The sequence below is a fragment of the Leguminivora glycinivorella genome, chromosome 14 (assembly GCF_023078275.1).
Source record: "Leguminivora glycinivorella isolate SPB_JAAS2020 chromosome 14, LegGlyc_1.1, whole genome shotgun sequence".
Classification (NCBI taxonomy): Eukaryota; Metazoa; Arthropoda; class Insecta; order Lepidoptera; family Tortricidae; genus Leguminivora; species Leguminivora glycinivorella.
The window spans coordinates 6,560,660-6,584,515 of NC_062984.1; the positions used below are offsets into that span (position 1 = coordinate 6,560,660).

The following is a 23,856-nucleotide window of genomic DNA, read 5'->3' on the forward strand; positions in this document are numbered from 1 at the left end:
ATGGGTCGAAAAAATTGTCATTAGCACAAACACAATTAATTGAGATAATGAATTGGTATGCGGGATTAGGCAGTTGGACTAGCTGGGCAGTTATTTAATAAGGTCAATTGGTATGCTTCGGTTGGAAATACCTAGAATGAAATGGCGCTGGGTCACAGTAACCTCGTTAGTAGCACGTCCAAAGTTTCTAACTCCCAATTAATAGTGGAAACTTATTATTAATGCGCCATTTGAACGTTGGTTACACTGACTGCCGTATTGTATGACTGATGTATTGTATGATGCTATTCAAATAACATGCATTTCGTTTTGCACTGTGTGCAGAAGCTACAAATAAAAAATTGAACATTTCCAAGATCATGGAAATCGATTACTTAGAAGTAATTCTATAGATAGAATTCCATCCTGACCTTTAGGATAATCGATAATCAGCTTAAACTTTTAGAGCGTATTAGAGTTGGACTTCCTCGTCTCTTCCACATATTTAAGAAAACACTTATATTGCGCAAAACAAGCCAAGAGAGCCAAGTTCACGTGGTCAATGTGAATTGGCCGGGCACACACATTGACCACGTGACTCCCGTGAGTACGAAGATGGATCCGCCCAAGGCTGCTGTGTTCACAACATTCTCTTATTGTACAGATGGTGGCCAACATATCCTCGCGCCTCGGTTTCACGTACAACATCGACCGCAGCATCATCAAGGACATCTACCAGATGTGCCGCTACAACAAGGCGTGGGATATCACGCAGATATCACCCTGGTGCTCGGTAAGTTATCTCCACGTAATCTCTGACAATAGTACATTGTGTATTAAGGGAGGAAAGTGAAGGAGTACGAACGAGAGGCTGTTTATTTTATTTTGGTTAATTGGACAGTACTTAATCATATAAGACAGACTTTAAAAAAGGGTCAAGTAGCCTATTGTAGACTGAAATTATGAAGTGAAAATTACAGAAGTCCTTATCCTACTAGCGACCCGACCAGATACGATAAAAGAAATTGAGAATCCGACCCTGACCTTTGGTTTCCCACCCGACCAGATGGATCACCAATAATAAAACAATTAGCATCAGATTTCTTACGAGCCTGGCCTCAATCGTAGATATTAGGAGCCGGCCCTTGAGTCAATGGGTTAACCGTTAATGTGGTCTATATTTACAGTCGTACATAGATAGCAAAGACATATGTAACTCCGTATATATAGATAAAGTCTAAGAAAAAAACGTACCTCGGAACCATAGAGAAAAAGGTACGGTGGGCTAGATGGCGATACACCTTTGGGGGACTCTCGGCTAGATGGCGCTAATAATGATATTTGACATTTTAACACATATCAAGCTAAGAATATGGGCCAAATTGTCAAAACTGGGGTTCAGAAGTTTTAAGCCTGTGTCGAGAGATGGCAGTCTATACACTGTGACTACACATTTTTCTTTGTAACTCTCTAGAAACTCTATCCTCTGTGATAGATAGGTAGGTATCTTCATTCTTCTTATATTCAATCGATTTTTAGGCGTTGTCTGTAATTCTGAATACTAGTACCTAGTACACAGTAACCCTTCAGCTACAGAAAACCCAAAAGTATGTGCTAGTCTGTGCTCCTAATCATAGATCCTTTAATCGATCAGTCTGTAGTAATTACAGTAAACGGCGATATATGCATATCGGTCTTTGGAAAGAGCGAATTAACGTCACATGAGCAAGAAAGAGACAACACTCTACGAAGACGAAAAACCAATGTGCAATCATTATCGGACAAAACTGGAGTTTTACTGGTCAAGCATCATCAGAGATATTTTTAACCGAAGTAGACCCTAATTTGGCGGTAACATAACATTACATACTTTCAGGCATTCTCCCGCGAAGACCTCCGACGTTTCGAGTACTCTGAAGACCTGGAGACGTTCTACAAGTATGGCTACGGTTCGGAGACAAGCCCCAAGCTGGCCTGCCCGCTCATCAAGGATATGATGGACTTCTTCCATAAGCATGTTGACGCCAGTAAGTCTTACATCATTTTATCACAAAGACCTCTAACGTTTTGAGTGTGCTGAAAAGCCAGAGAGACCTTCAACTTAACAATGACATCAAGGTAAACTAAGAGCGAAGATGACCATTTTTGATAAAATGAAGAGTTGACGATAGAAACGGAGAGAGTCAGACCAAGATAAACTCTGAACAGACTTTGCAGTGAAGAAGTGTAATATTTAGTGTAGTGTCACCAACTTCTAAGAAAATATGACGTTTGTTGACAGTAAAAAACCCAACATTTTTGTTCGCAGATGTCCCCCAACAGCCTGTCTCACAAATCTTGTTCGGTGAAGCCCCAGCGTTGCTGCTCCTGACAGGTGCCTTAGGCGGCCGTCGCGACGACGCACCTCTCACTGGAGACAACTTCCATACTGTCCCGACGCAGAACCGGAAATGGAGTTCTTCTGTTGCTTCACCTTTTAATGGGAATTTGGCCGCAGTTCTGTACAAGTAAGTAGCTCTCAATAGGCTGTCACACAGATTCTATTCGGTTTCTTTTGAAACCCGTTCGACCTTGCTCCGTTGTAACTTGGACACCGTCCCGACGCGGTCCATTGCCACGTCAGCTCTTAATTGGAGCCTATTAACTGCTACGCTTTACAAGAAAGTTATCTCTTGTCATCACCAACTTAAGATCCTCTGAAATTTTAATGGCAGAGTCAGTTTTGCTTCTTACCGATCCTCATTCCATTTCATTATAAACCAATCAAACTTTAACACCCTTCATTTCTCCAGATGCAACCCCAACGGCAACTTCGGCTACAAGGACCGTCACCAGATCCTCTTCCTCCAAAACGAGCAAACCATGGACCTGCCCTTCTGCAAGGTGGGCCTCTGCGAGTGGCCCGACGTCAAGGTCAGACTCGGGGAAATCGCGGATAAGTGTAATCTTGACTTCTGCAATGGAGCTGCGTCGATAAGCGGCGTTGTGGGGTTAAGTCTTGGTTTGGTTGCGTTCTTTGTAAGATATCTGTTTTAGGTAACTCAAGTCAAAAAGCCAAGTACGAAAATCGAAAATCGATTTTTCGCCTATCCATGGCTCTTGAATCTTGTCTATTCAAATCAAAGGAAAAAAATCGACTGTCGTTTTTTCCGGTAGAGTCCTAGGTAATGATCGAACTGAGCGGTACGTGAGCATACGATGTAAGTTATATTATGAAAACACCGGTAGCGAAGCGTGAATAAAGTTTTAAAAGAATCCGAGACGCTTTAGCTACTGGTTATTGACCATGGATGATTTTGTTACCGATAGCTAATAATTTCTACATTTGACAGTTGCGCTACTTGCGCTTCCGCAAACATTTCGAAGGTGGATCGAGCAATAGCTGTCGGTGCACACATTTAAGTACAAGTACACCAAATACGCATTTAAAAATTTAGTTAAATTCTTCTACCACGAACAATTGTAATGACGTCTACGTTTTGCTGAGGAGTTTTCTGAAGAGATGTGCGTCGCATTGCAGCACCTTTAAGTCTCACCTATTAATTCACATATCTGAGTCTGTAATATTTCTTTCCCTCTTTCTCTTTAATAATTTATACCTACGTTAGGTATAGTCCAAATCAAATACGTAGGCCCGATAGCCCTTGGCTTACCTACTCTTGGCCACAGCCTACCCTAAGGCAAAGATGCGGCCTATGATGAATTTGGCCATTTTGATTAGGGCAAACATTACTACATTAGCCCTTTTGTTAAGTTTCAAGTACCATTAGGCCTTTGTATTTGATATGGAGTATACCTAACTACAGTAACTACATTATAAGTTATAATTTATTAGGGTTTGCAATCCGGATATTCGAATATCCGAATTATTCGAATATCCGCCAATATTTTTATCCGAAAATATTCGAATAATCCAAGTGAAATTATCCGGATAAACGGATAATTTCTATAAACATTATTTTTTATTTATAAGTAATATATTTAATAGATAGACGTCACTGAAACCAATTTCGATCAATTCTTAATACGGACAATGTTATTGCTAACAAGTTAACACCTATTTATCTTCAAAATCAAACTAATATTTACAAAACAAAGAAAGCATTCGTGGACAAGAAGTAAGCAGAATGCCTCACCCCACGCACTCAGTTCTTATCAAATATTCGATTAATTGGATGATTTAAAAAAAACAGAAAAACGTTCAAGTATTATTTTTTAATATGAAAACGTTACCCCAACCTACTTTCATTACTGCTAATAGCTAACGTGAAGTTATCTGTAAAACCGTACTTAATAAGGGAGATTTATACCTAGATTTCCTGGTCCCTTGTTTTTTTGAAATTGAAATTTAGCGCCTCACTCCGAATTTAGCTGTTATCAGTTCCATGGCAATTTAGTACGCCAGAATTCCCTCCACTTCACTAAGAAATATAAGGCATTTTCCTTTTAAGTCCTTAGTTACATTCATACACAAAAATCGGTCTAATTACTACTTATACTTTGAAATCTTAGTCGATCTACTGATCAGCTTGGAAACTAAAACCCATCAAATTGCTGCCGAGCAATTTGAGGCGTTTTGGATTTGAATATTTAAATAAGTTCGCCTTTGTACCTCCTCCTTCTTCATTTTTTTAAATTTTATGTCTTGTATATTTTATGTTGGTGGTACAATAAAGAATTTACTTACTTACTTATTTATCACCTCTCCCCTTCCATTGGTACTTTGGTACCAGCCACTGTGCAACTAAGGTCTAAAATGATCCACACCTGGATAGGAAGTGTCTTCGACTAATTGGTCTTCTCTTTTTTGGTTATTCTGTTTTGAACGAGTACCTATGCTCAGTTGCTCATTCCTGTTCTAAGACCCTAACCAGGACGCTTTTGTTTAGAGCCTACGAAAAGAGTTTTCAACTTTTTATATTAAGTATCCGATCCGGTCCAAGATGGCATCTGGTACGGGCGTAGGCATTTATGCAAATGACTAGTGACTACAGTGGTAGTATCAGCATGGGCAATTATGCCACTGTCTTTTAAGCCGAGACATACGCAATAATTACCTGTGTACATAAGAATATAGTTAGACAAACCCAAGGAAAGAATATCTATATACTCAGCGACAGTCAGGCGGCACTCAAAGCCTTCACATCGCCCAGAGGTGACTCTTGACTGGTATTAAACGGCATCTAAGCTCTTAACAAGCTTGGAAGGCAAAACAAGGTGCAACTGGTATGGATACCGGGGCACGAAGGCTTCATTGGCAATGAAAATGCTGATGAACTTGCCAAAGCCAGGTCTGAAGACAACGTCACAAGGAACCATTAAAACGGCTATGAAGGACCATACAAAGGCTAATCACCAAAAAGAGTGGGATGCCCTGGTAGGTCTGAAGCATTCAAAGCTCTTTATGCGAAGGGTAGAATCTGGATGGAGCAAAAAGCTAGGAAAGCTAGGCAAAAGACAACTCCAAATTATAACGGGGGTGTTCACAGGCCATTACGGGATCAAAGGAATGTTGGCCAAGATGGGACACGCTGACTACACAGATTGTCGCATGTGCGGCGAAGAGGAAGAGACCGTCAGACATCTAATGTGTGAATGTCACGCCCTCGCCAGACAAAGAATGAAGAACTTTGGAGCAGGCTACCTAGTACCAAAGGACATCAGAGAGCTACCCATGAGCCTCATCATCCGATACGTGGAGATGGTCGAGAAGCTCCTGAATAGCTGAAGGATCTTAAGATCTAAGGGGGTAATTGCACAAAAGATCCCGATGGGTCGAAGTGTATCCGGAAGGGCCCCGCAGATTTAAGATAAGATGAGTATCCGATCCGATCGAGCGAAGGACCGACTCCTATACATTCTCGAAATCATTCAAGGCGCCATCTTTGATTTTTGCCTTTGACATCCTTCCTATATCCGATATCGGAACGGATAATATGACAACGCTGTATCGCCTATAACCATCATCATATCCAATGATGTTGTCTCACGTTCCACTCTACACAAGCCATCCTCTCTACCATCCATTTCCAAGGTAAAGGTGTTGTCAGAAAAACTTCTCGTTATACCTAACACCTAACTAATCACTACTACTAACTGTCTTATATCGACAGCTCACTATCTGATTGCAAGATTCTAGTCATAGAACTAAAGATAGAGAGCTAGGTGTGTTTTAATTTCTACAGTTTGCTGATTTACGCAAAAAATAAATAAAAATGTAGGTAAATTTCGCATTATGGCGCTCATCTATCTCAGCCGTTATCAATTCCACGCTTATACGCACCTGTAACATTAATTTTGTTCCATTTAATAAATTATCCGAAATTATCCGAATTATTCGAATATTCGAATAATAAAAATTGTATTATCCGAATTATTCGAATATTAAAAATCCGTCGGATAATGCAAACTCTAGTACCAATATGTATATCAATCACGCCAACAAAGTGCAAAAATAAAAAATGGAAAAAAATGTTTTATTAGGGTACCCCCCCCTCCATGTAAAGTGGGGACTGATATTTTTTTTCATTCCAACCCCAACGTGTGATATATTGTTGGATAGGTATTTAAAAATGAATAAGGGTTTACTAAGATCGTTTTTTGATATTATTCATATTTTCGGAAATAATCGCCCCTAAAGGAAAAAAAAGTGCGTCCCCCCCCTCTAACTTTTGAATGTTTCAAAAATATGAAAAAAATCACAAAAGTAGAACTTTATAAAGACTTTCTAGGAAAATTGTTTTCAACTTGATAGGTTTAGTAGTTTTTGAGAAAAATACAGAAAACTACGGAACCCTACACTGAGCGTGGCCCGACACGCTCTTGTCCGGTTTTTTTATTTTAAACGTTTAAGTTTTTTAACGTTATTTTTTGTACATATACATATTAAGAGCAGTCGTGAATGTAATTATGTATATTATTTTACTTATTTCTATAATTAAATGGATAACTGTATACATATAGATTTAAGATGACCTATATACGCCGATCGTGTCCAGTATATCGATGATTTTTTACTGATTTTCTGTTTTATGTTAATCAAAACTATTTACTATGCTGGATTTTAACTATTTATTATTGTCATATTATTACTTTCTAACAGTTATCTACTTGTTGTTTCTTGTAAAACGTTATGAATGTTATGATAACTTATAATTATTAATATAAATAATTAACATTTTACCACAGTTGAGAAATGAAACCGTTATGAAAATATTGTTCCATATTTTATGAGAATGTTCCACCAAATAGACAAAATATATTTATGTACGTTATTAGAAATTAAGGAAAATCGTAGTTATATTTTTCAAGTCCATTCTCAGGTTTACAAACATTATTGATGTATAGTTTATTAAATAAAATGTAGCTTTCCTTTAAAGTGGGGACTTCTAAAGACTTCTAGACGTTTCTGGAGAACCACAAATTGTTTGCTTAAATAGATTCTTAATTAACAGACCTCAGTTAATCAACACATAATATAAAATTTAAATAACCTACAAGGATATTTTGAATAATCAGCCAATAGACATTTCGATTATGATTATAATAAAACAGCCTGTATGATGATATATCTTTTTGTATACACAAAAGTCCGATTTCCGTTATATTAGCCATATTTTTGAAATATCTAGGATGGTTAACTTGCTTAGCTTACAAAGCAGCAGTTGTATAGTTAGCAGTTAAAATAATCAGAACAAAAAATCTACCTGATACACACTTATTATGTACCGACGTTACTAGTTACAAAACTGAAGTACTATGGCGTTTCACCATCGTCATGTAAATGGTTCCAGTCATTCTTAACAGGCCGTAAACAATATGTTGAGGTTGTAAATGACCAAGGAGAACTAGAAAGGTCAAAGATCCAGGATGTAAATCGTGGCACGCCACAGGGATCAATATTAAGTCCTATACTTTTTATTTTGTATACAGCTGACCTGGTACAAAAACTCAAATACTGCAAGGTACATCTTTATGCGGACGACACACAAATGTACTACTCCTTCCCACCTCGTGAACTGGACATGTCACTTGAGAAGATAAACGTAGACTTAGAGATTATCGCAGAATGGGCAAAAAACAACAATCTGATTCTAAATCCAGAAAAGTCACAATTTCTAGTAATGGGTAACAAATGGCAGCGTATAAGGATAAAAGAGCAGAGACCCAGAGTCGTTATTAGAAACCAGCCGATAACTGAAGTTGAAAATGCTAAAAATCTTGGTATGATACTAGATGGACAATTAAGATACATAGAACACGTAAATATAAAAATAAGGAACGCATTTTACAGATTAAAAGTTCTATACAACATTCGGAAATACCTATCAGAAAAGGTCAGAGAAACATTAGTCGAATCCCTGGTGCTGTCTCAGCTGAACTATGCAGACATTGTGTACGGTCCAAGACTGCTGTCTATAACCAAACGATGCATACAGCGGGTACAGAATGCCTGCATACGTTTCTGCTATGACGTCCCTAAAAGAGCCCATATAACACCTTACCTTAATGACAGAAAAATGCTGAACATGGACAATCGAAGGCGTCTTCACTTAGTCTCTACCGTCCGGAAGATCATAGAGTTCCAGAAACCGTGTTATCTTTTTGAGAAACTGAAATGGGTTCAGGATACTCGCCTAAAATTACTCAGAAGATGCACAAAACTAATCATTCCACAGCACAGGACTGCATTTTCCAGAGGGGGTTTCAAATACGCTGCTGCCAAAATTTGGAATGATTTACCACCTCCCTTGCGAGAGCCTATGTCGTTTGCAAAGTTCAAACAGTTAACGCAAGCATACCTCCTAGAGACCCAGGCCAAATACCCCCCTCTTAAGTAAATCTATTTAACGTACACCTGCATATTAAAATTAAAAACAACCAAAAGTAGTACGCACACACACACACACCTGTGTACACATACACACTCACACACACACACACACACACAGCGCAGAATCACGTTTTTTTATAAATATTGTTCTCGCCTTACACCTCTGTAGTGATCACTCTCTCAAGTCTCAGGGACCAGTTTGAAAACCAGCGCCAGGCTACCAGGTAGCCTAGCACATGCTGAAACTGGAACCCATTTGCCATTGCTCGCTCAGGTTTTTATTTAATTTTACTTTTAGTTTTTAGTATTATTTTATGTTATAGTTGCCTGCAATTTATTTTAAATAATAGTATTGTAGTAGTTATTAATATTGTATTCTATACTGTTTTTGGCTTATATTAGTGTGCATCGAAGTATTTTTGCTGCTAATACTACAGATTTTGAAGTTATCTTAGACATGAAGCAAGTTAATATTAGTAATAAGTCGATGTTTTTGTTCAAAGCAGAAATAAATAACTATTTGTTACTAAATAACTTTTTTTTCTACCCTTTTCTGTTAATAGGCATTGTAGAATTATAGTATGGGCAAAGTATATTTAAATTTGAAAAATTCTAAACATTCAGCTTTATTTGGTTTCTTATTATAAGGCATTAGACATTCCTGAGACTAGAATAAAAAAGTACATATTTAAAAACTGCAGCTCGGGTTCCCTTTTCAGGCATAATTTAGAAACAACAGATAATTAAATAATATAGTTTATTTTTGTTAAAAAGTAACAACCTAAAATTTAAATCACATAGTAGTTAATCTAAAGATGACTACACATAACGTCAATAATGTATATTGTATACTGGATGGCCTCATACAAATACATACATTAATAAATAGTACTTTTCGTAATGTATTTTTTTAACAAATAATTTTGAAAAAACTCATATAGTATTATATTCCATAAAAATATTACCTACCAGTAAGTTACTGAACATTAGTAACGAAACTCTACAAAGGGGAGCAAACCTGCTTGTAACACCACTGACAAAATTGTTTAATATGATACTACAAACAGAAGAAACACCAAAACAATGGCATACATCAGATATCACAATTTTATACAAGAAAGGAGACCCCAAGAATATAACTAACTACCGACCAATAAGCTTACTAGCAAGCACTTATAAGCTATTCACATCCCTAATATTAAAAAGAATAACTAAACAAATTGATGACAATCAGCCGGTAGAGCAGGCAGGATTCCGATCAGGATATTCTACAACAGACCATATCCACACAATGGAACAAATGATAGAACGCTACAAGGAATACAAAAAACCTCTATATATAGCATTCATCGTATACCAAGGCTTTTGACAGCATCTCCCACAACGCTATCTGGAAAGCCCTTACTGACTGCAAAATACATCCTAAATATATCAACATCTTAAAGAATATTTACAAGAACAGCACTAGCAGAGTGAAACTTGAAGAAAAAGGACAAGAGTTCAAAATCAGTAGAGGAGTCAGACAAGGGGATCCAATATCACCCAAACTATTTATAGCGGTGCTACAAAACATATTTCGTCAGCTTGACTGGGAAAAAATTGGAATAAAAATATTTGATAAACGTCTGAGTCATTTGCGATTTGCTGATGACATAGTAATCTTTTCAGAGAATCCTAAGAATCTTCAACAAATGCTAAACGACCTAAATAGGGAAAGTTGCAAGGTTGGACTAGAAATGAATCATACCAAAACGAAAATTATGACTAACAGTGAGCCCATAAAAATATCCATACAAAATAAAGAACTTGAATATGTAGATCATTACATTTATTTGGGCAAACAAATATCATTTAACGCTGATAGCAACAAAGAAGAGATAGATCGCAGGATCAACATCAGCTGGAAAAAGTTTTGGAGTTTCAAAGAGCTACTGAAGGGAAACTACAGTCTAGACATGAAAAAAACAGTAATGGACACATGCATTCTACCTTGTCTGACATATGCCTGTCAAACCTGGGTGCACACTGACAAGAACAAAAGAAAAATTAGAACATGTCAACGGGGTATGGAAAGGAGCATCTTAAATATAAAACTTAAAGACAAAGTTAATAGCAAGCACATCAGATCAAAAACAAAGCTCATAGACGCATTAGAGTTCATACTGAAACAAAAATGGAGATGGGCTGGCCACATAGCGAGAATGACTGACGACAGATGGACTAGTAAAATCACCAAATGGCCAGGACCATATGGAAAGAGAAAACCTGGAAAACCAAAAACAAGATGGTCAAAAGACATTACAGAAATAGCGGGGGAGAGTTGGCCAGTTAAGGCCAAAGACCGAGATAAATGAAATCATGGAGGAGGCCTATACCCGACAGGGGTCCTTGATATAAACTAGAGATATATATATATTAAATCATACATGTAAACTCTGATAAGGAAATAAAAAGGCTTTATTATTATATTATTACTATTATAAGTTACTGAACAGAAATTAGTTTAGTTAGGTACTTTGCATTTTTTTTATACATTGGTTTAAAAAAGTTGTTCAAATTTAAAGAACAAAATTAATCAAAATAAGATTTTGGTGAATGATGTTATACAACTTTTTTATTACAGTTTGTAACATATTTTGATTTCAGTGATTATTAAAATATCGATGATTATTAATTTAGGTTTATTTTGCCATAAGTGCAATAACATGCTCATAATAAAACACAATTTTGTTTTTCACTCAGGTTACACCTAGGTAACACTTAGTTATTTCAGCTATAGAGCAATTAAGAGCCCAAGTGAAAACACAATGGCCTGTACACAGCTTTCAATAACCAGACTATTGCTTAAATGCAAATTTACTTGTTAAGGGCCCATTTAGACGGTACAAGAACTCGCATACATTACATTGCGGTATTTGATGGCTGTGCAAAATTGTATGTAACCTCAACAGCCTGCAATATAACTAAAATTGCATGCGAGTTCGCACGCCGTCTAAATCAGGCTTAACTGTAGATCTTTTCACAAATCACACAACTTGGCTAGTCACAGTCAAGTGCTAAGTATTTTCCTCAGCCCAATTCTGATCCTTACTGAATAATAGAATATACATACATAGTGTCAATTAAAACTAATGCAACTATATTCAAACTCAACGATGGGGCTACTGTACTTTTAAATACACAGATATATTTCATACCTTTAAGCGGCATCCAGTCCAGCTCACCTTCAAACATCAGCACACAATTTGATAACCTATCTACACACACAATCACGTTTCCTGCACACTGCTCGAGCTCACATTCCTAGTCCGTTTGCCACCGGCCGTAGACTTCTTTCTCTTTCCGTCTTCTTCGCTCACACTATTGGTCCGGGGTTTAGGGCTCATGATATCGGAGCTGACGGAGTCTCGCTGTGACTTCTTGCGTTGTCGCTTGGGGACAGTCTCTCCTATGAGCATCTCGTTGAAGAGCCTCTGGCGGGCCTCCCAGTAGAGGTTCTGTCGCTGGACGAGCTCGGGGTGTTTGGACTCGAAGGCGGAGTCGGGGGGATGAGGAGCTCCCAGCCGGTCTTGGGGTTGAACTTGGCGACGGAGCGGATGATGTCCAGCACGTCCTGCGGCGGCAGGCGCACGGCCGCCGCCACCTTCCGCCGGTCGATGTACGAGTGCTGGGTGAACAGGTATAACTGGAATGGACAAATATTTTTTTAAGAATATACCCAAACTGTACGAAAATTAGCACCTTAGACGTTAATTGTGTCGGTTAATTTCAAACTTGGGTAAATCCATTCTGCTTTAAGGTTGAATATATAAAAAATATAATATGATCTGAAAGATAATCAACCTTATAGCAGAATGGATTTACCCGGTTTTGAAGTTAAGCGACACAATTAAAATTGATGATACAAAGTAAACCAATTATTTAAAAATAAATCTCGAGACTTGAATATGGAACCATTCATACTTATTTGGCGCAGTCGGTAGGGTTTAAAGCAATATTCTAATATATATAACACGCATATTAGTTAAGTACGCATAGTAATGAAGATTCGCTTAGTGGCCTTCCTCATTGACCTATATGACTAAAGTGTACTGACCACATGATCCCCAGCAGCTCGCAATAAAGCCGCTGTGGCACCAGCTCCTTGCGCTGCGGATCTTGCTGTCCACAGTCCACGTACACGGGCCATTTTTTCAAAGTTGTCCACCCCACTTTTTTTGTAACATGGGAATTTTTTACGCGATTAATACGCGATATTGAATCGCGAGGTTTTTCGATCCTAATAGGAGAAAAAAAATGTCCCAAGATTTCCATACATTTTCTCGAAACTTCCATTCCGTTACCGCCATACAAAATGTATGAAAAAAACCGGCCAAGACCGTGTCGGGCCACGCTCAGTGTAGGGTTCCGTAGTTTTCCGTATTTTTCTCAAAAACTACTGAACCTATCAAGTTCAAAACAATTTTCCTAGAAAGTTTTTATAAAGATCTACTATTGTGATTTTTTTCATATTTTTTGAACATAGGGTCCAAAAGTTAGAGGGGGGGGGACGCACTTTTTTTTCCTTTAGAAGCGATTATTTCCGAAAATATTAATATTATCAAAAAACGATCTTAGTAAACCCTTCTTCATTTTTTAATACCTATCCAACAATATATCACACGTTGGGGTTGGAATGAAAAAAAATATCCGCCCCCACTTTACATGTAGGGGGGGTACCCTAATAAAACATTTTTTTCCATTTTTTATTTTTGCACTTTGTTGGCGTGATTGATATACATATTGGTACCAAATTTCAGCTTTCTAGTGCTTACGGTTACTGAGATTATCCGCGGACGGACGGACGGACGGACGGACGGACGGACGGACGGACAGACAGACATGGCGAAACTATAAGGGTTCCTAGTTGACTACGGAACCCTAAAAATGGTAACGGAATGGGAAAAAACCTTGGGACACTTTTTTCTCCTATTAGAATTGAAAGAGCTCATGATTCTGAGCGAAAACCACATGATAATTTCCAAATCCAAAAAAAAAGTGGGGTGGACAACTTTGAAAAAAATGGCTCACACAGCAGGCGTGTCCGCTGAGTAGGGAGAGTAGTGCAGATTCGCTGAGTAGCCCAGATTTCTTACTCATTGATCTATATGAAAGTTGGAAAAGTTAAGTGTGCTCACCACATGATCCCTAGCAGCTCGCCATAAAGCTGCTGTGGCCCCAGCTCCGAGCGCCGAGGATCTTGCTGTCCACAGCCCTCGTACACAGCATGCATGCCCACTTAGCAGGGAGAGTAGTGCAGATTCACTGAGAGGTCCGGAATCCGTGCGAATCAGGGAACGGAGGTCGTCGAATGTCATGAGTTTAGCTGAAAATATGTGGACAAAACGTTTAATACAGTTAGTATGTATTTTCCATAGAATCCGTAGGTACTGAATAACGAATAAAATTTAAAGGAGAGAAGTACTAACAGTACAGGGGCCCATTTCTCAAAACTGAAAGTTACAAGTTGGAAGAGACTTCCGCTTGTAACTTGTAACTTTCAGTTTTGAGAAATGAGCCCCAGGTTGTTTCATGAAACGTTGTTTCTGTATGAATGGAATGAATAAACTTTGATTGAGTGACCTGTACCAGCATATAGTCGTAACGTTTCATTGTATTGGTTACATTCACTCATTGGTTTCATTCGTGCCAACTCTTGAACCTTGAATTGACCTGTGCAAGTTAGAATCTCGGTATTGTATTTGTTGGTTTGGTGAGTAGAATAAAATTGTACATTGATGCAAGATTTTGGCAAATGGAAAAGCAATACCTGGAAGAATTTCGTTTTTGTTGGATGATGCGTGGCAAGAGCAAAGATGAACTCACCATTGTTAAGTATATCAGCCAGTTGCTCGACTGGGTCAAGTCGCTTGGGAGTCGCTTGGGCTTCATCAGCCGGCGGAGGAGGCACCAACGCTCGTACATATTCTCGGCCGCGGAGCGACAGTGCTGACCCCTGTCCTGGGGTTGCGCTGAATAGCTTCAGGCGCTCCAGCTATCGACATAGAACACACTTTAACACTTTCGCAACCAAGAACCCGTCTGGTAGGCACTCGTGAACTTTGCTCAGATGCCGGACAACCCGCTGGACGAGTTATCGCCATACATCGCGGGCGGTTATAGATAACGTCTGTTTTCCAGCGTCGTGCGCCATTGTCTGGTGGTGAATGTGTTAATGAAGACGTTTATACCAGCATATTTTCGGATTCTAGTGTAGGCTATATTTCAAAGTTTCCAAAACTGACTAAATACACCCAAATATATATTTTTCGTTACACCCTATATGGAGTTGGATGGCATTAAAATAAGTTTTTTCGATTCTTATTCTAGAATACTTAATGAAATCATTAAGTATTCTTTATAAATGTTTTTTTTTTTTAAAGCTATCAGCTTTTTTGGCATTGTTAAGACAAGCTATATACTGAAAATTATCAGGCCAAATCGGCTCTACATATAAGGTTTTTAGGGTTCCGTAGTCAACTAGGAACCCTTATAGTTTCGCCATGTCTGTCTGTCCGTCCGTCCGTCCGTCCGTCCGCGGATAATCTCAGTAACTGTTAGCACTAGAAAGCTGAAATTTGGTACCAATATGTATATCAATCACGCCAACAAAGTGCAAAAATAAAAAATGGAAAAAAATGTTTTATTAGGGTACCCCCTACATGTAAAGTGGGGGCGTGTGATATATTGTTTTTCATTTCAGCCGGAGGGGTTTTTGGCATCTGTTTTGTATGGAACAGATACTAGCGTGACCCGTTGGGAATATATTGTTCCGCCACTGATAGGTAGGTATTTAAAAATGAATAAGGGTTTACTGAGATCGTTTTTTGATAATATTAATATTTTCGGAAATAATCGCTCCTAAAGGAAAAAAAAGTGCGTCCCCCCCCTCTAACTTTTCAACCATATGTTTAAAAAATATGAAAAAAATCACAAAAGAAACTTTATAAAGACTTTCTAGGAAAATTATTTTGAACTTGATAGGTTCAGTAGTTTTTGAGAAAAATACGGAAAACTACGGAACCCTACACTGAGCGTGGCCCGACACGCTCTTGGCCGGTTTTTTTTAAACAAATTTGACTGCCATAAAAATCGAGATAGAGAGACTATATCTCTTTGAGAGCAATTATCTCGCCAAAGTCTTTTTAAGTAAATAAAATTACTTCTGAAAATCACTCGTCAAGAATTCATACTCACATCCGCATAGTCAGTGTCCGCATGCTTCCATAGTCCGTGGTACCAGGGCTCCTCGGCGATGCGCTGTGATATCGACTCGTACGATTTCTCTCGCGCCTTCTTTGCTACGTCTGTTTCTTGTCGGGCGAATTTCACTGTCACCTACGCATATTAGATTTTTAAATGTTTTAAGACTTCATTTAAAGAAAATATTGCGTACATACATACATACATACAATCACGCCTGTGTCCCATGAAGGGGTAGGCAGAGCACATGAAACTACTCAGGTTTCAGTGCCACTCTTGGCAAATAAGGGGTTGAAAGAAAACGAAACTGTGACATTGCAGTGACAGGTTGCCAGCCTCTCGCCTACGCCACAATTTAACCCATATCCCACAGTCGCCTTCTACGACACCCACGGGAAGAAAGGGGGTGGTGAAATTCTTAACCCGTCACCACACGGCAAAATATTGCGTGATCTACAAAATTAACTGATAATTGTTTTTTTTTTTTACCACATGGTGGTCCAATCCAATTACTGTTGCTGTCTTTTTTTAATTTTATTTAAATATAGATAGTACAGGTGTAGTGCGAAAAGATTCGCCTTCGTATTGTTACGGAAACGTACGAACGTGTCATGCTATTTCAGTCAGTTTCAGTACAAGATGACAAATACAAACATTTCTGGAAAAATATGAAGGAAACTACATCTGTACCGATTTTTATTTCAGAAATTAAACTGCCATTTTCAATCAATTGTCACTTATCAATAAGGCACTGTTTCCATGATAGATCAATATGAAATCAATCTATTGACAACACACATTTAGGTTTGCTAGAAGAGGCTTACTGTGTTTAAGTGTCTCTTAGAGATAAGTTCACCTCTGTACTATCTTCTTGTTTCTTTTATATCAAATATATGTTTGTTTTGTATTGGTGTTGGACAATAAAGCATTTTTCTTTTTACTTTTTTTGGTTGAAAACATAAAAATAAAATGATACAGACCTGTTGCGCCTCAGGCTCTTTGTCTTCATCGTCGGAGTTTTCAGCCTTGTTTTTATCATGTTTCCGCTTGTCTTGTCTGTCATAATAAGAGCAAGATGGTCTCATTTGCACAATCCCTGAAAATTACAAAGTTTATGGGTTTACTCGTACTTTTACTACAGTTTTCACATTAAAATCTATTTTTAATATTTATTTACACAAATCAACAACTTATTTGTTTTAGCGACTTTTGGTAATTAACTAGAACAAAAACTGGGAATTATCTATTAGTACCAGGTCATTTTAAGTCTTAAGATATAGACAACAAGTTGGAACTCAAAAAATCCTACGCACAGATCTCTGTCTAAGTATCTTGGCAAATCAACATTTGGCTCAAATCAGTCTGCAGTTTTTAAACTTTGTTATAAAATTACACCCTTAAATAAAAAATTTATTGGAACTTTTCACTTTATACTGTATAATAAAACATAACCCTAACTCTTAGATCCAGTAATCTGAGACTTTGTTCATTAGATGTTCGATTTCTTGGTAATTCCAGAGAAATTTTGAGTAACACCAGAGACATTCGAAAATATCAGTCAAAAAGTTGATTTGATGTAAAACACTGATTTTAGTTGAAATTATTATGATTCTAAAGTGGTTGTAGCCACCAACCTACCTTTAATTGGTGTGCAATGCAGCTCTTTGTCCTGTAAAATGGCCACCGCATAGTGCTGTGTGTCCACACAGGGTGAGCTGCTCTCAAACACCATCTTGTCCATAATCCCATCGTTGAAGTACTGAGCCTTCTCCCGCTCCTTGTCTTTAATGTACCTGGATTCCTGGACATTAACAGTAAGTAAAACTATATTGTTTTGGGCTTGTTATTCTCTCTTTCTCTTTTGGAAAACTGACAAAAAATAGCTAAAAACCATTTTATATACAATATTTACTTCTTCAAATCACACAAGAACAACAATTTTGGATTGACATAAAAATTTTGGTACAGAAAGGTACTAAATTTATTATTAGTAAGGTACTAAATTTATAATTTTATTGCACTTGACTAATAGCTAAATGAGGACATTCAGAAGCTTTATACTACACGAAAAATATGACTATTTTGATCACTGCAGCATTGCACAGCAGTTTCAGCAGATGTCCAAAGAAAAAGTTTTAATAATGGCATATCTCTGTTTTAAGTTTGTATATAAAATAGCCTGTAAATTATATGTAGTATACCTCCAATTCATATTTGTTAAGTCGTTATGTTTATTACAATAGCTTACCTGTTGGCCATCGGTGTTAATAGCTATCTGCTCGCCTTTAGACGAGCAGTATTTATCGCTGTAGGTATCCAACCCAACTTCCAACCTTACCAACTGATTATTAGGCTTAATAAACGCATTGACCACGTTCACATCCTTCCATTCTCTGTTCGCCGGCCTCACTGGGTACTGATATATGTATAAGTTACTAGCCAAGGCCTGAGATAAATACACTGGGATCTGAAATAGAAAGAATAGGCTAGTTTCCTATACTTAAAATAAAATATTTTATGCAGTGCACGAAATAAAGCACCACATAATTAGAAGAAAAATATGGACAGTAGTTATGTTTAAACATAATTTCTACTTAAGAAGTCCAAGAGAAATATATAATGTAAGTGAATTGACCGTGACGTCACTCCTCAGTATTTCATAGTAATTCCATACTAGCAAATCGTTTTGACAGTTCTTAAAGAGAAGCTGATTTGACTAGTAGGAAACTAGCCTATTCGAAAGAGTTCGTGCACAATAACATAACCTAACCGCATACCACGTTGTAAAAGCTCTTTTATAAGGGATTTTACCTCTTGAACTACAGGATCTTCTTCTTCCATCATTAACAATGTCTTAAACACAATAATAACATAAGCGTTTCATAAAATTACATCAAAATATAACAGAGAAACATCCCAAATCCCACCGAACCGACGTTTCACTTTTTTTTTGGATTAGATTGGACAGTTCGAGCCTCGAGGACAGTTTCGGTTCACAGATGTTTGAAAGATCGGCGACGTTTAAATACTAAGCTCAAATAGCCATTTTATAAGGGCTAATTAGATACATGCGTTGGAACATCGCGAACGCTGCCGCACCCGAGCCATAGATTTAGAATTATTAAACTAGATTGTTTAATTAGGTCAAAAAGTGTGTCCACATGAGAGGTAATTGTTTGGGCTGGTGTCCCTCTCGCACTTGCTGACAATGTCAACATTATTCAGTGACGTCATCACTGTCATAAATTGGGGATACCAGTCAATTTTCAAAGTTACTACTAAATCTACTAACACCCAATTGAAAGTATTTTTTAATTATACAAATCTTTGATTTACTGGCATCAAAATAATCACATTATAATTATTTTCAAATTTTTTGCAATATATCGAAACCCTAGTTTGAATATAACATTAAAATAAAATAAGAAGTTATAAAGTCAGGTAATATACAGATAAAAATACTACTAATATGGGAACCTCATTAACACTGGCAACACGTGCGAGAGGGACACCAGCCCAAACAATGCCCTCTCATGTGGACCGTTTTCGCTAGTCTGATACGATCGACTTTCTGTTTCAGTAATAAGGTTTAATTTCGTATGGCAAAAAATGTGATTGAGCTGTCCCCTGTAAAGGTCTTTGACCCGAGCTGACTTTTTTCGTTTCACGCATTCAATATGATGCACATTGTAAACTGTGTTTGAGGTTTTTTTTATATTCCAAAAATGTTTAATGATGTTCTGATATTTATATTTTGTGAAACTACTATAAGGAAAACGCTGATTGCAACGCTTGGATCTAGTAGACCCTAGCTCGTTGAAGAAAGTCGGATATACGTTACACAAAAAATGGTCTGTCATTTACGATTGTTTATTATTTGTAGATTTTGTAGAAGTAGCTATGAAGAGGAATGGGAAAATAAAATAGATAATGTAATTAATTTTCAAGCATAGTATGATAAAATTAGACGTTAGTCACAATGAACAGTATGTAACTATATATATTAAGAAATTTAATATGTACCTACTTACCACCAACACCTTAGCTACTTATTTTTATTTTTCAGCTGAAGCTTCCCGTAATATTAATGTAAGGAAGATAATTAAATACAACATTTTTGTCCTCAAAATAGTTCAATTTGTAAGTATTATTTACGTCCTGTAATCTCTTATATGAATTAAATGGTGGTGTCCATATTAAATAGAGGTTTTCGACTAAAAAAAATGCAAATTTGTAAAATGTAGAGCTCATAGCCCAGTTAGACATAAAGAGCTCCTTAAAAATTGATTGGAAATGTGCGGGCGAAGTTCTAATTCCCATAGAAAATTTGAATTTTGCGCCTTTTTAGTCCCATGATTTGGTTGACCGTCTATACAAATATTCCAATTTGGTCAAGACTTAATATAGATGCAAACTTAATAGTGTTGGCCAGAAACTCATAACAAGACATGTAAATCATAATATAATTTAAGTACTACTTAATAACATTTTTCTTCTTTCTAGGTAACGTCTTTTTTCATAATGGTGATTTTACCATTCATAGTGAAGCCTCCCATTGGGCATATGTATTGCATATCAACTGGCCCCACATTAATTATATCGTTTCTATTCATTGAAATGTACATTTTAAAAAGGGTGCCGCTATTCATGGAAAAAATGTATCTTTTCTTCCAAATATGCTTTACGTTTGGGGCGTTTATACAGTGTTTTCTTTTAAATCTCACTCGTTTTATGACATTTTTAGCATATGGCATAAGTTACTTGATATTATTGGCTGCTTTGGTATTCGATATAGTCTTAATTGCAAATGAAAGAGGATGCACAATTAATGTTGCGTAATATGCAACTACGTATGTGCGACTTCATAAATTTGGCTGGCTATTTTAAGGGGGGTAGAGCGAAGAAAATACTTTGTATTCAGATTAAGAAAGGTACATTAGGTACTCGTGTTCCTTACATACTATAATATCTACATAATTTTATTGATTATGAAAATAACTCTGTTTATGTAAATAACTATTAGGTCATTTTATAACTACGTGTAAAAATCAATATATTACTATTTCTTATCAGTGCCTTTTGTTTTATTTTTAAGGCTTTAGTTTAGCTTACGGGGTTTAAGCTACTCCAGATCCGAAGGATCCTCGACTCAATAGGGACTCTGAAGTCTTTCAGCTGAATCGCAACTACATTATAATTATAGGATAGGCACAGCTTTTGAAGGAGCTACTTATGTTTGAAATTTTTTCGACATTGATTTTTCCCGTCAATATACCTTATGTATTATGTATCACACAAGAAGGGCGGAACATCGAGCAACTCTTCATGTAAGGTCAGTGTGGAGAAGACCGTCTACCCGGAAAGACCGTCTATTGACTATAACTTTTGTGTTTATATATCTACGCCTCTCACACCTCCGAAGGTATATCAGTTTTTCATCCTTAAACCATTGGTCTTCAATACATATCCCTAGGACGAACACTAGTTAACAATAAACTTGATTCGTGTTTCGAACTCGAGCATCGAGTTCAACATGGTTCCGCAAAAAATTAAAATAAAATAGTATATGTAACGTAGTCATTTAATAACCATTCTTTCTGGCTAGTACTATTAATCTACTCAAAACGCGTTCAATTTCTTGTTTTATGTTCTGAAATATGTAACTTAGAAATTGTGCCTACTCAGAAAGTCCGGCATAAAAGAGAAAGGCAAGACCGGCATACGATAAACAAGGAGTTGCCAACCTTTTTTAGGCTTTATTGGAAATAAGTCGAGTGTAAACATTATCAATATATAAGTACGTTTTTGGCTTATGATAATTGTACCGTTTTTGATTTTAACTTCGAAATATAGTTTTGGTAATGATTCGTATGGTGTTACCATAGCTGGGCACCGTTAATCAAATAGTTAACTTCGATAATCGTTAATCCGTTACTTAAAAAGTTAACTTCGTTAATCGTTAAAGCGATACATTTCGGTAGATTTAACGGAAGTTAAAGTTAATCGATAATCCGTTAACACGTCATAAAAATAGGACTCCACTGTATGTATTATGTATTTCTATTTACTAAGTATCCACCAAAAACTATTAAAACCTGTGACGCCAATCGGTAAAAAACCGAAATGTAATAATTTCGGTCTCTTCGGGCGTGTACCTCCGTTGGTTGGCTAAATCCTAGGTTTTACTTCGGATTGGTAATTATTGGGTCATTCATGCGGTCGCGATCGTGGTGCGTCGGTTCTTCAGATTGAGATTTGAGATGACAACTCGATGCTGTGGGCCACGATAACTTGGTAGAGTAATCTAAGGCCCGCGCCGGACTCTAACTCGTCGATGCGTCGGTTGCGTGATATGTCTGTCATGCCTGATGATTGCACTCTATTCCCAGGTTAGTGATCGATCTAGCACGCCTAATAAGATTTAGAAGATCTCGATGTGATCCAAAGTCGCCAATTGGTCTTTAGACTGTTTATAACCGACGGATCTGCTTTTACCGATAAAACCTAGGTTTTGCCGTACTAACGTACGGGCTTTTAGAGTAGCAGGAAGAACGTGGTTTTCGCGGCGCAGCGAGCCGCTTGGGGTGCTGGATTAACGATTAACGGACTCTATGAAATTTAACGAAAGTTAACGAGTCCGTTAACATTTTTTAAAGTTAACTTAAAAGTTAATCCGTTAATCGAAATGTTAACTTCGTTAATTAACGATTAACGGATTAACGAGTTAATGCCCAGCTATGGGTGTTACTAATATCATTCGAAATTTTTAAATAAAAATGACATAGTTGTGAAGAATTATAAGTGGTAAACAGAACTAAGCCTACTTGCGATTAAATAACGACTTTAAAATGACCTTGTAAAAAAAATCTTGGTATTAACAATGCCAATTTGACGTATTTTAACAAATGCTGTAATGGATAAATAGTGGGTAGTATTTTTTTATTTAGCATTTAATAGTACATTGTGCATCAAGGGAAGGAACTTGAATATTACTAACGAGAGTAAGTTAAATCGCGTGGGCATGCCAGAGCGATTTAAAGACTCGAATTTGTAATATTCATACTCCCGAGTTACACACAATGTTTTTCATCACACTTGCAATATAAAAATATGTAAAAAGATAAAAAAAATTGAATACGGTACTAGAAATTTCATAACTCCCTTGGGAGAACGATTTTTCTATAACTCACGCTCCGCCTGCGTGCAAAATCACATTTAGTGTGCGAGTATGATGAAAAAAAAATAACGCATTCATTCATACTGTAGTGACTATAGCAAAACCAAGCATTGCTAAGAAATGTTACCAAACTAATTCACGTATCTTAAGATCCAATTACGTTTTCTTAATAACATAGTATCAAAAACAGATAAGTAGTTGGATTTATATGAGCCTGTAATATCGTGACTAAATTGTATTCGCAGGTGTTCGTTGGAAAAACAGTATTATGCAATATCTGGACCTGAAAAGAAAAGGTTATGAACCCCATCTACGGGACATATGCCGGTCTTGCCTTATAATTAGAAAAATGCTTATATGTTCAAAATTTCAACGTTATTTTAATAATTATCTAGCACATTCTGCCCCGTTATTACGTAAAATAACAATGATCATGATTTTGGAACCTAGTCTCATATGAAATTACGCGACAACAAGCACTAGACGGTCTTTCCGTGCTCATCGCGGGAGAACGGTCAACCCGCCGAGCGTTAAAAAATTTGATTTTTATCACTTAAAAGTACCTTATTTCACCAAAATACTGTAAAAGCCAAGTAAAAGCTTTGTAAAATATAATATTTGCTAT

General features: G+C 37.1%; 2 protein-coding genes across 2 annotated transcripts in view; one reads left to right on the forward strand and one right to left on the reverse strand.

Moving 5' to 3' along the window:
• Positions 1–3,807, forward strand: part of LOC125233616 (multiple inositol polyphosphate phosphatase 1-like) — a 32,107-nt gene extending 28,300 nt beyond the window's left edge. The window contains exons 7-10 of the mRNA XM_048139677.1: positions 644–772; positions 1,856–2,006; positions 2,288–2,486; positions 2,772–3,807. Coding sequence (XP_047995634.1) covers positions 644–772; positions 1,856–2,006; positions 2,288–2,486; positions 2,772–3,015 — 723 coding nt within the window. The 3' untranslated portion in view covers positions 3,016–3,807. The remainder of the gene's footprint in view (positions 1–643; positions 773–1,855; positions 2,007–2,287; positions 2,487–2,771) is intronic.
• A 7,669-nt stretch (positions 3,808–11,476) lies between these two features.
• LOC125233584 (DNA-directed RNA polymerase III subunit RPC5) lies at positions 11,477–19,012 on the reverse strand. The gene is given in 9 exon segments (XM_048139641.1): positions 11,477–12,362; positions 12,365–12,497; positions 13,990–14,177; positions 14,678–14,846; positions 16,049–16,189; positions 17,035–17,150; positions 17,693–17,855; positions 18,303–18,521; positions 18,866–19,012. Coding segments are annotated over 9 exon segments (1,443 nt in total). The 5' UTR covers positions 18,899–19,012; the 3' UTR covers positions 11,477–12,081.
• Between the last annotated feature and the right edge of the window lie 4,844 nt (positions 19,013–23,856).